Source organism: Triticum dicoccoides, chromosome 3A (genome assembly GCF_002162155.2).
Source record: "Triticum dicoccoides isolate Atlit2015 ecotype Zavitan chromosome 3A, WEW_v2.0, whole genome shotgun sequence".
In the NCBI taxonomy this organism is placed as follows: domain Eukaryota; kingdom Viridiplantae; phylum Streptophyta; class Magnoliopsida; order Poales; family Poaceae; genus Triticum; species Triticum dicoccoides.
The window spans coordinates 707,856,712-707,871,822 of NC_041384.1; the positions used below are offsets into that span (position 1 = coordinate 707,856,712).

The following is a 15,111-nucleotide window of genomic DNA, read 5'->3' on the forward strand; positions in this document are numbered from 1 at the left end:
CACCAAACATTCATTTATTCAACCCAATCATGATTCAAACTTGGGATACAAGTCTTACGACAAGTCAAAACATCGACCTAATTGATGAGCGAGAAAATAAAAGATAACATGGTGGTCGTGACTAAGTGTCCTCCTCAGAACTCCATGTTGATGCGTCCTCCCGTGGTGCTCTCTTCGTAGTCATCATCGTTGCTCACGCAGGGGCCATCGGCGTCATTCGGGTGAAGGTCTTCTCCATGGTCCAGTTTCTCCTCCACGGCAGAGATATCTTACCTACTAATAAAAGAAATAGATATTATTAGTCCGTCATGCTATTTTATAGAAAACTCCTGATGTTTCTGACATTAAACCTGCGGTATATATCAAATGTTTTTTAAATACTCATATTCTTCTAAACCATAACTCCAAATTTAAAATGTTATATATGGAATTTGATTAGAAAAATATATAGAATCTGAATATGATGTTATTTTACCTATTAGCCATTTAAAAAAAATACTATCTAGGGTGTAATCTTAATCAATAGTACATTATCCGTCTTTCTTTCATATCGGTACTGATCCGGATTGTGGATGAACATCTCAGCAAAACCAGGATTGGAGCCGAAACTGAAAATCACTTGCCTGTTTCTTTGCCCGTTTCTTTGTACGTATTAAATCTACATGCAAGCCGTGTTTAAATATAAGACATGTGGAATCTTGAACTTGAGCTTTTGTAGGCAAAGACCATCTTTGTTTGGGCCGTAGCTACAAATACTCAGATTATAGACCATTTTTTGTAGATTAAGAGCGTGTGGTATTATTTTCTCCCGTTGCAACACACGGGCCCTTTTGCTAGTAAATCTTAAATTTCTAGATCCTCTCGAGAAGGTCCTTGACTTCCTCTTCATGCTCGTAGTGGGCTTCACGCACTTCATCCTCCAATTCCACTTCACGGAAAATCAGCTTCTTACCATCTTCGTGCTTCTGCGCAGCTGAGTCTCAGAGTCCTGACGTGAACCTCCAAGTCTTGGACAAATGAAATGATGGAGTCGTCGTTCCTGGTGCGTGCGATCTCTCCATCTGCAGTCCCGCGTGAGATCATTGTGAGGCCTGATCCAAGGAGATCGCCTCTGTACTCCTCCCTGATGTGTCCAAGTGCACAGTGAACAACCATGTTTCTCCCGAGGATCCAAGTGGGAGAAACAAACCGGAAGTCAATGGGCTCTGAGAAATTTCTGAAGGTCCTCCCGGGTACGTGCTTCTCAATCTTCCAACGTTGGTCTATCAGAAGAGCCATGATAGGGGTTCCGGTGATGGTAGGTACAGAAATCCTCAACTTCTTGACGATCTGCACCAGCTGCTTGCTGAAGGGCATCGTATCGGCAGGCTGGCAAAACTCCGTGATAAGGACTAGGGTGAAGGAGGCCATCTAAAAGATTGAAAATTGGAGAAGAGTCAGAAATGAAAAACCTGACCCTAGTCTTGATCACGGAGTTTCAATCTTTTAGATGGCCTGCTTCACCCCATTCCTGATCACGGAGTTTGCCAGCCTGACGAGACAATGCCCTTCGGCAAATAGCTGGTGCAAATCATCAAGGAGTTGAAGATTGCTCTGCCTACTATCACCGGGACCCCTATCATGGCTCTTTCGATAGACCCTCGTTGGAAGATTGATGTGCACATACCCAGGAGGGCCTTCAGAAATTTCTCAGAGCCCATTGACTTCCAGTTTGTTTCTCCCACTTGGATCCTCGGGAGAAACATGGCTGTTGACCGTGCACTTGGACGCATCAGGGAAGAGTACAGAGGCGATCTCCTTGGATCAGACCTCACCATGTTCTCCTGCAGGACTGTAGATGGAGAGATCATATGCACCAAGAACGATGACTCCATCATTTCACTTGTCCAAGACATGTAGGTTCACATTAGGACTCTGGAGACTCAGCTGCGCAGAAGCACAAAGACGGTCAAGAAGCTGATGTTCCGTGAAGTGGAATTGGAGGATGAAGGGCGTGAAGCCCACTAAGAGCATGAATAGGAAGTCAAGGACCTTCTGGAGAGGACCACGAACTTGAAGATTTATATTGCCAACACGGAGGAGAAATTGGACCAGGGAGAAGACCTTCACCCAAATGACGTCAATGGCCCCTTCGTGAGCAACGATGATGACTACGAAGAGAGCACCACTGGAGGACGCATCAACATGGAGTTCTGAGGGGGACACTTAGCCACGACCACCATGTTATCTTTTATTTTCTCGTTGATCGATTAGGCCAATGTTTTGATTTGTCACAAGACTTGTTTCCCGAGTTTGAACCATGATTGAGTTGAATAAATGAATGTTTGGTGTGTTAATGATTGTTGCATGCATATGGGTAGTGTTATTTTCTCTTTAGACCCTTATTCCATTCTAATTGTCATCCACACTAAAACATCAGATACACAGAGACGTTGCAGTTTCAGGTCGGGTCGCTATAGTTGGGTGATTAAAAATGATTACATTTAATTTGTTTAATCCAAGAAGGGCATAATGGTCCATGATGAAATATATTTTTTCAACCGATCACCTCCACGACCAGAACCATGTCTAATCAATCGAGATCGAGGTCAAGTCCTCGTCCTGGTCCCCTTCGCCATCCCTGACGTGCCCGGCAAGAGGAATCAATTCACCATCCTCGCTCTCGTCCCCTTCAGTGTCCTCGACGTGCCCGACGACAAGAAGAATAATAAGGCACCACATCTGTACTGGCTGAATTGGCGGCGACGGGGCGATGCTCTAGTGTGGAGGAACTCGACACTGCCCGATCCCATCTCTTCCCGCCTGCCATCCTAAGGTATGAATCTGACTTGACTTGGATTCTAGCCTCCACTTTCCTACTTAGTTTAGTTTAGTCATCATCAATTTAGGTTTCCGTAGTTCATGCAATATAATTTAGGTTTTTTGATCATCGATGCTTAGTTCAGTAGTTTATCGACGTTGATGATCGGTTGGTCTCACATGTACAACGAGCAAAGTTTAATATTCCACACAAGATTTCGTACTAACTTTTGCATGCATTTGCCTTTGCCTGTGAGCTATTTTTAATTTGCAACATGGATAATCATTGATGATCAGTTGGCCTCACATGCAGGAAGACATGTCGGATGTAAGTTATGAGTGTATGTTCGAGTACTATCATATTGGCAACAGAATGTTTCATAGTGAGGATGAAGGATATAGATTCTATAACAAATATGTTCTTCTGAAAGGTTTTAGTGTGAGGAAAAGTTATGTTAAGTGGGATGGATCCAACAATCAGATAATTTTAAGGAAAATTGTGTGTAGTCGTGAAGGGGTTCATGAAGAGAAGAACATGAAGAGGAAGATGGAAGATAGAAAGAGGAGGCCACAGATTATAACTCATGCTGGGTGTGAAGCTAAATTGGTCATTGCATGACATGAGGAAACATGTCAATCATTTGTGAAGGATTTCATCGATGAACACAACCATCCGCTAGCTCCATGGGATCTTTCGTGTCTTTTGCATTCGCACAGATGAATTAGCGATGGGCAGAAAGCGGACATTGCAGACATGGAAAATCTGGGATCTGCAAACACCATATTATGGATATTTTGTGCATGCAATATGGTGGATATGATCAGGTTGGATGCACGAGGAGGTACAGTTAGAATTTCCGCCATGCTAGTAAGCAGGAATCAATCACTGTTGATGATGCTCAAACGGTGATCCAGTCACATGATGGCGCGACGTGAGCAAGATCCGGATTTTTCTTCAAGTACTTGTGATGAAATTGGCCATCTGAAGGGACTGTTCTAGTATGATCGGCAATCCTGACTTGACTATGAGGCTTTTGGAGATGTTATTGTTTTTGATAGCACATACAGAACAAATAAGTACAATCTACCATATGTGCCATTTGTCGGGTTGAATCACCACCGCAACACTATTATTTTTGGATGTGGTATCAATTCTCATGAAAAAAGCCAGGCATAGGAGTGTATGTTGCAGTCCTTTTCTGATGCCATGGGGCAGAAGCATCTGATATTTGTGATCACGGACGAGGACCTTGCAATGCAGAGAGCAATTAGGATGGTCTGACCTAACTCAAACCATAGGTTGTGTATATGGGACATTCAGCAGAACATTGTACGTCATCTTCATGATGACGCGGTAAAGGAGGAATTAAGATCTTTCATATATGGTTCATCTTCCATGGAAGAGTATGATAGAAAACAGATACAATTCTTACAACGAAATGAAGTAACTAGTGAGGAGTCCTGGCGCTGCATCAAATGTATCAGATGAGAAAGTTGTGGTGTGCTCCATATCTTGAGGGGCATTGTTTCCTAGGATTGAGCAGTAATCAGCGGAGTGAGATCTTGAACTCTGTGCTACATACGCATCTTGAGGGTAAGATGACGTTGTTTCAAATAGTAGAGCATTATGAGGGTTTCCTTGCAACGTAACGCTTGAACGAGGCTCTCCAAGACATCGAGACCTTGCGGTTCATTTCATTTACAGAGGAAAATGCTTCAACTTTTGAGAAATACGTCGCAACAATTTTCACTCCTACTATGTTTAAGTTGGTCTTATGAAGCATAAATGTTGTCAGCAAATGTGTGATCAGAGAGGTACTAGATGCATCAGAAGTTACCACCTATGTTGTGTCTAAGAAAGAAAGAATGGATAAAAAGTTCGAAATGCGCAGTGAGGAGCAGGAAGGTGCAATCGACGAACCTTGAAGGTGAAGGTTTTGGATAAGGTTCTAGATCCCGTGCATGCGCCAGGCCGAGGTGCAGCTATGAAAAGGCTACAGGCAAAGATGAAGACGACAAGATCAGAGGGTAAATGTGGCTATTGCAAGGGGCCATGTCACAATCGACGTACACGCATCCAATTGTCAGAGGTAGCAAAATTTGTCCAAATTTAGTTTTTGCATGTGTTTTACTCATTAATATAGTGCATGACATTAATTATTGTAGGATCTCAAACAAGAACTCTCATAGCTACAACTTTGTGTACACGGTCGGGGTGCACAGAATCGACCATGAACTCGATAGTGTCGTGTGCCATCTTGTATGTTTAGTATCGCGTGACGTGTTCTTTAAAATCAACTTCATTGTGATAGTTATTTAGTGACTTGTGGATTAATTTTTTTATGTATGACTCAGCGAACTGGTGCTCCACTGCCTTGTAACCCTATGAGTTGAGATCTTTGGTTTGCATTTTCTATCTGACTTTCTAATGTTGAATTTTAAGAATAATGGTGTTTTTGCAACCCGGATCAGGGCCATCATGGAGCTCGTGGATTGTGGAGAATATTCAGAAATAGATTTGGTGGAGGAAAATTTCTCTCATGAAAAAATAGGCCCATATTGCATGCTGGCTTGGAAGAGGGAGCAGGCGGAAACCTCAAGGAGGATCTGCAGCCGCCAGCCCAGCCCTGCATGAAGACCCTGGGAGCACGCGAGGGATTCGCCTGGGATCGTGCACGCGTGCACACGATTGGCGAAGAGCCCGCCTGATGTAACCTATGGGGCCTCGCCGAATCTTTCGGTCGGCCTGTCCCTGTCGTTGCCGATCTGACGAGGAGGAAGAGAGGAACTGGACTCGCGCGAGAGAGAGTTTTTCTGCCGCTCAAACTTCGCAGCTTTTCTGTTATTCCGTTTCCTCACTATATGCTGGTTACAATGAGAAGCAGTCTATCTCCCGGTGGACTCGCTATGATCCGAGATGGCCGCGCCATCCCACGACCCTGAGCCACAGCGTGATCATCCACCAGGAGAGACAAACCAGGAAGAGAGAGGGGAAGTGGACGAGCTAGACTCGCTCCACGATCTATGTGCATGTGCGGGTCTAATCTCCCATGCACACACATTATTACAATAACAGAATAAAGCAAAGACTAGCCTACACAGCCATGCAACGGGTGAGCTTATGCCAACACTTCTCCCCCTTAAGCTCAGAGTGCTTTGCTGATCTCCATGACCCCGAGCTTCTGCCGCATCTCCACGAAACGCACACGCCCGAGCGCCTTGGTCAGCACATCTGCCAACTGGTAGTCTGTCCGAACATGATCAACCTCCACCTGATCTTGCTCAATGCATTCCCTGATGAAATGGTATTTGACATCTATGTGCTTGCTGCGATCATGATGAACTGAATTCTTTGCCAAAGCAATGGCTGATTTGTTGTCGATCAAGAGTTTGAACTTTGTTGGCTCTTCTCCTTTCATCTCACAAAGAAGTCTGCTCAGCCAAAAGCCTTGACAGGTTGCCCCTGCGGCAGCCACATACTCGGCCTCACACGAACTGATTGCCACTACCTTTTGTTTCTGAGATGTCCAAGAGATTGGGTTCTCTCCAAGGAAGAACACATTTCCTGACGTGCTGTTGCGATCTCCCTGATCGCCTGCATGATCACTGTCGCTATACCCCAGCAGCTCACCGCTCCCCCCTCGTACATAACGGCAGCCATAGTTCAGAGTGCCTTGAATGTATCCGAGAATTTGTTTCACTGCTGCCCTATGTGTTGTGGTTGGCCTCTCCATGAATCTGCTGACAATGCCAACGGCGTATGTGATATCTGGTCTTGTGTGTACCGGGTATCTCAGGCTTCCAATTACATTGCGGTACAGAGATTGATTAACAGCCCTGCCTTCATCTTCTTTCTTCAGTTTCAGCCTACACTCCATGGGTGTCTGACTTTGATTGCAGTCACTCATTCCTGCTAGCTCCAGAATCTTTTCAGCATAGCCACGCTGACACAAGGTGATCACTCCCTCAGTTTGCGATACTTCAATGCCCAGGTAGTAGCTGAGTAATCCAAGATCTGTCATCTTGAAAAGCTTTTGCATCTGTTCCTTGAACTCCAGTATGTGAGCTGCATCAGTGCCTGTGATGATGAGATCATCGACGTACACACCCACAATCAGAAATGAGCGCGCGTCCCCGCGTCTGTAGACTGCATGCTCCAGTGGGCTTCTACTGAACCCGAGTGCGCCGAGAGTGTGATCCAGTTTGGCATACCATGCCCTCGGGGCTTGCCGCAAACCATAGAGAGCTTTTCTCAACTTCGGTACATGAGATTCCTTCCCAGCTACTGCATAACCTGGTGGCTGTGACACATACACCTCTTCGCCCAGCTCTCCATTGAGAAATGCGGACTTGACATCCATATGGTGTACTTCCCACCCAGAGTGCGCGGCCAGAGCCAGGAACAAGCACACCGTCTCCATGCGTGCCACGGGCGCGAACACCTCTTCGAAGTCTATCCCTTCTCTCTGTGCATATCCCTTTGCGACCAGCCGAGCCTTGTGTTTGAGGATCTTGCCTTCTGGATCACGCTTGACCTTGTAAACCCACTTGAGACCGATCGCCTTGTGCCCTCGAGGGAGTGAAGTTAGCTCCCAAGTGCCGCTCTCAGCGATCGAGTCCATCTCAGCATCCATGGCATGCTTCCATGCAGTATCTTCGAGCGCATCACCAATGTTGGTTGGTTCCTCGGTGCTCAACAGACACTGCTCCATTGCTTCGCGCACGGCCTCCCCCTCAGTCTCATCCATGATGCAAGAGACACGGCGATAGCGGATGTCGCCAGTATCCACATCTCGGCGATTTTCATCGTGGCTGGGAGGCGTCGCCCAGCGAATGTCTCTGCCAAGTGTGCTGGGTGTGGCCGTCGCGGGCGTGGACACCGCGGGCGTGCTCGCCGCGGGCGAGCCAGCTGTTGCAGAGGGCGGAGTCCCGGGGAATGAAGACGCTAGTGTCGCCGGGCTCCTTGGCGTTGGGGGCGCCGCATTCATCCCAGCGTCCCGCTCCTGAGTGCCGTGTTCCGTGGTGTAGACCACGGTGAACGTTGCCGGTGCCGGTGCGTCCGTGGCCGCGCCCGGAGTTCGCCACACCCAAGGCTTGTTCTCTTCAAAGATTGCATCACACGTCACCCGTACCTTTTTGCTTGCAGGATCATAGACGCGATAGGCCTTGGACCCATCTTCATATCCGACGAACACCATCGGCGTCGAGCGATCGCTCAGCTTGGTGATGCCGGGCCCGACGCTCTTGACGTGAACCATGCACCCGAATGTGCGCAGGTGATGCACCGCGGGTTTACGGCCGTGCCACGCCTCGTAAGGAGTGACACCATCCAGGATCCTCGTCGGCGCGCGGTTCAGGAGATACACCGCCGTCCGCACAGCCTCGCCCCAGAACAGCGCCGGCATGGACATGCTCTTCATCATGCAACGCGCCATCTCCACCACCGTTTGGTTTCGACGCTCGACCAACCCATTCTGCTGTGGGGAGTACGGTGCGGTGGTGAAGTGTTGGATGCCGCGCTGCTCGCAGTAGCTTCTGAACTCAGTGGAGTTGAACTCGCCGCCGCGGTCCGACCCAAAAGCAAGTAACTTGCACTGGCCCTTTGCCTCCGCCATGGCCTGGATCTTTTTGAAGCACTCGTACGCCTCGTCTTTGGATTTCAGAAGTTCGAGCCACATATATCGACTAAAATCATCGACCACCAGCAGAAAGTACCTGTTACCTCCCGACATCGTGGGCTCGATGGGGCCGCAGAGGTCAGTGTGAACAAGCTCCAGACCGTGCTCTGCCCGGTGCGTGCTGGCCTGAGGAAACGGCGCGCGATGCTGCTTCCCCAGGGCGCAACCATCACAGTACTCCTCCATACAATCAATCACGGGCATGCCCCGCACCATCTCCTTGGTCTCCATGGCCCGGAGCGCGCGAAAATGGAGATGCCCCATGCGCGTGTGCCACCGCCATGCCTCGTCGTCCCCGATCGCCATCAGACACGTCGGCGTGTCCACAGCGAGAGCCCCTGTGTACAGACGGTTGGAGGAGCGCTTGATGCGCGCCAGTACGCGCCGCGACGGGTCGTGGACCGCCATGACGCTGTCCCTGATGTCGATGATGCAGCCGGCCTCATCAAGTTGCCCGATGGAGACGATGTTGGTGCGTAGGCTTGGGATGAAGAAGACGCCGGTGAGCGCGCGCTGGCCTCCGCTCTGACAACGGAAGACCATAGATCCGCGTCCAAGTATCGCCACCACGGATCCATCGCTGAACCGCATTGTGCCATGCACGGTCGCGTCTAGCGCCGAGAACACACGCTATCACCCGTCATGTGACTGCTGGCTCCGGTGTCGAAGAACCACACGCCGTCCAGAGACGGCACGGGCAGGACCTTTTCCTCGTTTAGATACACCTCCTGGGGCGCGACGAGCTGTGATGTGTCGACGGTGGTGACCACGGCCATGTAGAGGCCGTGATCGTGCTCGGCGTCAGCTTGTGCCAGGTTTGCTTGCTCCGGCTTGCCCTTCTGCTCCTGCTCGCGGATCCATGTACGACACTCTTTCTTCCAGTGCCCTGGGATGCCACAGTGATGACACTTGCCCTTCTTCTTCTTGCCACCAGATCCGCCTGAGCCACCTGCCCCGGCGTTCTCGGGCGCGCCCTTGCCGCCGCCCTGAGATTTAGGCTTCGCGGGTGACTTGTTCTTGCTGCCGCTGCCGCCGCCACCAGATGACGATCCACCACCGCCGCCCAGCTTCTTACGGGCCAGCCACTCCTCGTGCGTGAGCAGCAGACGCCCGGTGGCCTGCGAGCTGTCATCCAGGTCGTAGTGATCCTCACAGGCGGAGAGACGACCGACCAGTTCTTCCACTGACATGGTCTTGAGATCGATCAGTGATTCAATCGCCATCGCCATCGGGCGGTAGCGACGCGGCACCACATGGAGAAACTTCTGCATGGCCTTGTGCTCGGTGACCGGATCGCCGTACAGCTCCAGGTCGGCGACGAGGGCGGAGAGCCGCAGCCCAAAGTCCTCGATGGATTCCCCGTCCTTGAAATGGAGATCCTCGAACTCCCGCCGGCACACTTGCGCCTTGGCCTCGCGTGCGCGCTCGCTCCCCATCCGCATGGTTTTGATTGTCTCCCACGCGATCTTCCCTGTGTCCTTGGCGGCCAGCACGCGCAGCATCTCCGGCGGAACACCGGTGAGTATAATGCTCAGCGCGCGCCGGTCGTCATTTTCGTCGGCGTCGTCGTCGATCACCGCGGACCAGACTCGGGCAACCTGCAACTTGACCTGCATCACCAACGCCCACTCCTGATAATTCGTGCGTGTGAGCATCATGGAAGCCCTGACTCTTCTCACACGACGCGCTCCACCACCCGATACTCACCGCTGCCGTCGCCGGTGAGGCGAGCGAGCGGTGCCTTGGATGAAGGCGTCCTCGGTGATGACTTGCCGCCGCCCTTGTTCTTCCCGTCCGACTCGTCACCGGACATCACCACGATGGATCAAACACCGCCGCCGTGCCAAGGATCAAACACCCGGGGCTCTGATGCTAATTGTTGTTGCCGATCTGACGAGGAGGAAGAGAGGAACTGGACTCGCGCGAGAGAGAGTTTTTCTGCCGCTCAAACTTCGCAGCTTTTCTGTTATTCCGTTTCCTCACTATATGCTGGTTACAACAAGAAGCAGTCTATCTCCCAGTGGACTCGCTATGATCCGAGATGGCCGCGCCATCCCACAACCCTGAGCCACAGCGTGATCATCCACCAGGAGAGACAAACCAGGAAGAGAGAGGGGAAGTGGACGAGCTAGACTCGCTCCACGATCTACGTGCATGTGCGGGTCTAATCTCCCATGCACACACATTATTACAATAACAGAATAAAGCAAAGACTAGCCTACACAGCCATGCAACGGGTGAGCTTATGCCAACAGTCCCCGGGTGGCGACGCGCGTGTGATGGAGGCTCGTCCTCTGGTTGTCACATGTCGAATGCGGGATGGCGTGACGCGTTTAGTCGTATGCAGGTGCTGGTTATGGAATTTTTTGTTCATAGGGATGATGAGATTTCTCATATCCTAAGAGGATACTTCGAACACGCAAAGTGGATTACGCTATATTTGTGAAAGAATTGAAAGGTTTTGGTTATAGAGGGGAAGCAAAATTGTACTACTTCTTACCTAGGTCTACGTGCAATCTACCAGAAGGAATGGTCTTGATTTCAAGACCAGATGAGATAGCAAAAATGATTTCTGATAAGAACTGCAACAAGACATGTGATTTGCACATAGTGTATAATAGTCCACCATATGATGATGAGTATGAAGACATGGATTCAGAGGTTCATATTATACATGTTACACCAAGTTTATGGCTATATCATTTTTAAGTTGGTCTTAATTCCTTGCTATACTTTTTTTACCAGAATTGTGCTACCGAGATAGACAGGAGGCGGAGTACCTTGCTAGAGAGTTGGAGGAGGAACATATGGAGTCCTTTGGTTACATTGATGTTAAGGAGAAAAAGTTGGAAGAAGATGGGTCGTGGTCAAGCCTGAAGCAATCTGGAATGGTCAATCCAAAAAAGTCATTGGATTTTGGCAGCAGAGACGAGCTTATAGAGTAGGCTTAATGTTTTTTGAACCAGTTTAAGCTTGAAACCTTTTTTTTCCAAACATTGTTTTTATTGTTTGACCCTATGTTTGCAATTATGATATATCTTTATTCTTTTAATCACATTTTTGTGAGAATATGATTTCCAATTTCGACTTTGGTCTGATCGCCATCTTATAGTATCTTCTTCAAGTTTATGCCCATCTAAAAGGCGGCTGCTACGATTAAGTCGGATGATTTCTTGTGGAAATCATCCGCCTAGTCAGCCGTCGGATCTGCCAGCTTGGAGCCGTTTGATCGCTGCAAGGCCACAGCTGCAGCAACCACGCGATGCTTCAACATAGCGGTTATGGTACCTGGCAAAGATTCACTGCAGCTCTCATGGCGCACCGTGCGGCGGCAATTGCTCCAACGTAGCATCTGTCGCTGCAGATCGCCGGCCAACTGATCGTGAGAGAGAGAAGGAAAGCAGACGTATGGAGAGGAGGAGGGTAAACTGACGAAGAGGTTTTTGCGCTGCTGAACTGCTGCAGCTTTTCTGCCGTTTCTGTTATTTATGCAGAGTCCAAATGATCTGCTGATTACAAGGAAACAAATCACCCACGCCGGATCAGCCTACTGATCGTGCCATCCCACGATGCTGATCGAGCGCGAGTCCACTACTTCGCCGGCAAAACCGCTGAAGCTCATGCCATCCTATGAGGCGTTCTTGCCGGCGTGACTACAGCTAACCTCTAACTGAACTAACTGAAAAAAACGTGACAGTCTCGGGCGTGGACATAGACACGCTGCCGATCTGATTTATTCAGCTAAGTAGGAAACTTTCTGATACTACTGACTAGCAACGGGATTATCCATCAGCATCGACGACATCCGGCGAAGCTCCATTGCAACACCGGCAGCTCCGGCGAAACTCCATTGCAACTCCGGCGAGCTTCATTGCAGCGCCGGCTATGCTTACGACGGACTGGCGTTGCTCCATTGCAACACCGCGGTGCTCCCTGACAGCTTCAAGGCAACATCGCCGGAGTTGCGGCGCCTCTGCCGGACACTCGCCGCGGTCACCGTCGCAACACCGCGCGACGCTCCATTGCAGCTCACGGAGACGGCCATGGCGGGCGGTGGTCGGCATAGAAGCTACTATCGATTTGTGGTCTCCGACGCGGCGGTGCTCCATGGCAGCACCGGCCGCCTCCGTCGCAGCTCCATCACGTCTCTCTCATGACGGTGTTTTGGGCGGCGGGGCTCACAGCATCCCTCGAACTCGACGGGGAGGAGGGAGAGGGGGAGGAGGAGGAGCAAATCTCCGGCAGTAGCGACGGCCGGCTCTGCTTCTTCCGAGCGGTCTGTATCACGGGAGTTATCAGAGGGGGGAGACGAGGGACAGAGATGCTCGAGAGGAAGATGACTCGCGTGTGGACGAGGATCGGTAGCTGGAGAGGATAAGGCTGGGGATGCGGTGCGCCGGCCTCAGAGAGGGCACGTGTCGATCGGAGGAGCAGGTTTACGTGAGAGACAAATCATCCGGCTGATTATAAACGTTTTCCCATCTAAAATGAAGAGCGCTGAGGGCACTTAGGGGTAGTCTGTGTATGACATGTGGACCCGTGCAGTAAACACTCCGCTGCACTTGGCGTGGGCTGCAGGCATGGGGCCCTCCACCACAAGAGAGAGCGACTCTGTCTCTCCCCATTTCTGCCCAGCTACCAAGAAAGTGAGAGATTTGGAGCCTCCAGCAATCTTCTGCGCCGCTGTCGGCATTCTGGAGGTGACCTTGGCAAGCGGCACCGGAGGGTCTCGACTTGCTGATGTGATGTGTTTCGGAGACACGACGGCGTGCTTTGAGGTGGATGAGATCAGCATGTTGTGGTCGGCCGATGGTGGTGATGAAGACGTGGATATGTGGGCGCTCAGGCTGCTGCTGCCGGACTCTGCGGCGCTTTGTCACACAGCTCTCGCCATTATAGGGAGGTTCGGGCCAATAACCACTCTTCTCATGGACACAGTGGCAGCGGTGAGAAGCAGATAGGCGAGGCGGTGAGAATACGATGCAGATGGGGTAGGCCGGTAGGGGTTGCCACTGGAAGTACAGAAGCCGCCGGAGCTGTGGTCAGGGTCTGCGGGGACAATGATTGGTGAGCACGAACGAGAAAAGGGGCGAGGATCGGGGGAGGAGGCGTTGCCGAGGACGAAGACGCATGACGCGCGCAAGAGTGGGCAGCTCTTGGATGCCCTGGCTGCTGCAACGCTGACCTGACCTGAAGCTGAAATCCTCAAACAGTATAGCTTCGTGTCGAGCCGAATCAAAGAAAGAAGGAAAGGTCGAGTACCACTAATTGATGGGTGTATGCGGGTGCGGCGCCATTGATCGCTATAGGTCAGAAAGTTCTTGCTAAAGCACATGATTATTTGTTAAATGTCTTAATGTGTTCATGTTGGAAACAAATTAAGAATGAAATGTAATATGCAAACGCTTACCTGTTATTCTTGGAAAATATCAGAGATTTCTGTTCCTTCTCAATCATGTTTGTAGGATGTTATGTTCCTTCCATTTGATTTAGATGGACAACAATCTTGCCCCTTTACCATGTCATTTCCAATGCATGGTAACATAAAAAAATTGCTGAAGGATTCGCCACCGACACCTGCATGAAATTGAACTGGATTTAGGTATAGTTCATTATGCCACCTCTTCCACTCACTGGGAGAGAAGAATTTTTATGCCTCAAATATTTGTGCTTTTGATTAATTCTCTGGATGAAGAAGTTGGAGGGGTGGGTCAAGTCATCAGACGATTTACTCGTTGTCCATACCACATATCTTGTCGACTTGCGTTGATGTCTCTCGGCATGAGAAAAAGATAGATATACACATGCGCTGCTGCAACCTACCATCAACGAATGTGTGGCCCGAGTCCATCTAAAATTGCACACAGATAGCGTGACTATAGTCGGACGCGGCGGAGCGCGCCATTTTGTCTAGTTCTCTCTTAATATATTGCCACTGGGCTTCTCCCCTGTTGGCCTTGCTTTTACGCAAAGTTCTTTCCTAGCGCGAGCTTCACGGTACCTGCTATCTGGGCAGTCCATTTTGCGTCGGGATATGCGCAGCTCAGAGCATCACATGCAGTGCATCAGTCGTTAGACTATGTATAGCTTCTGTACCTATGTACGTATATGGTACATATTGTAACACAACCATTATATATAATGAGATAAGCCACCCCTAGAGGGTTGTGCTGGTTCCCCAAAACTTATTGTCTTACATGGTATCGCGCTAGGTTACGATCGCTTCCGCTTCTAAACCCTAATACCCGCACCGCGGCCGCAGCCGCCGCCGCCTTCACCGCCGCCGCCGCGCCACCGATCGCGCCGCCGCCATGTCGAGCGCCGCCACCACCGGTTCCACTGCTGCGGGCTTCCTCCCGGCCTCTCTTGCGGCTCTGCTCAACCTCCCGCTCGATGCTGTCTCTGTTCCGGCTCCGATCGGGACAAGGAGCATCGGCTCCGTCTTCTCCACGCCGCCGGCGCCCTCGCTTGGGCGTGACCTCGTGGTCCACACCGCGGCGCCGCCGTCCGCTGCGAACTCCGCAGGCGTCATCCCGCCGCTCCTGCCGCAAGCGGATCACACTGCCCCGCTGGCGGGGTTGGCGGCGTCCGCCCCGGCCGCGGGCCTTGCGGCGTCCGCACCGGCCGCGAGCTT

General features: G+C 50.6%; 1 protein-coding gene across 1 annotated transcript in view; it reads right to left on the bottom strand.

The window, feature by feature from the left end:
- The window catches only part of LOC119273032 (pentatricopeptide repeat-containing protein At4g19220, mitochondrial-like), a 30,032-nt gene extending 28,676 nt beyond the window's left edge, over positions 1-1,356 (bottom strand). Inside the window, exon 1 of the mRNA XM_037554350.1 lies at positions 953-1,356. Within this exon, the coding sequence (XP_037410247.1) occupies positions 953-1,356 (404 nt within the window). The remainder of the gene's footprint in view (positions 1-952) is intronic.
- Between the last annotated feature and the right edge of the window lie 13,755 nt (positions 1,357-15,111).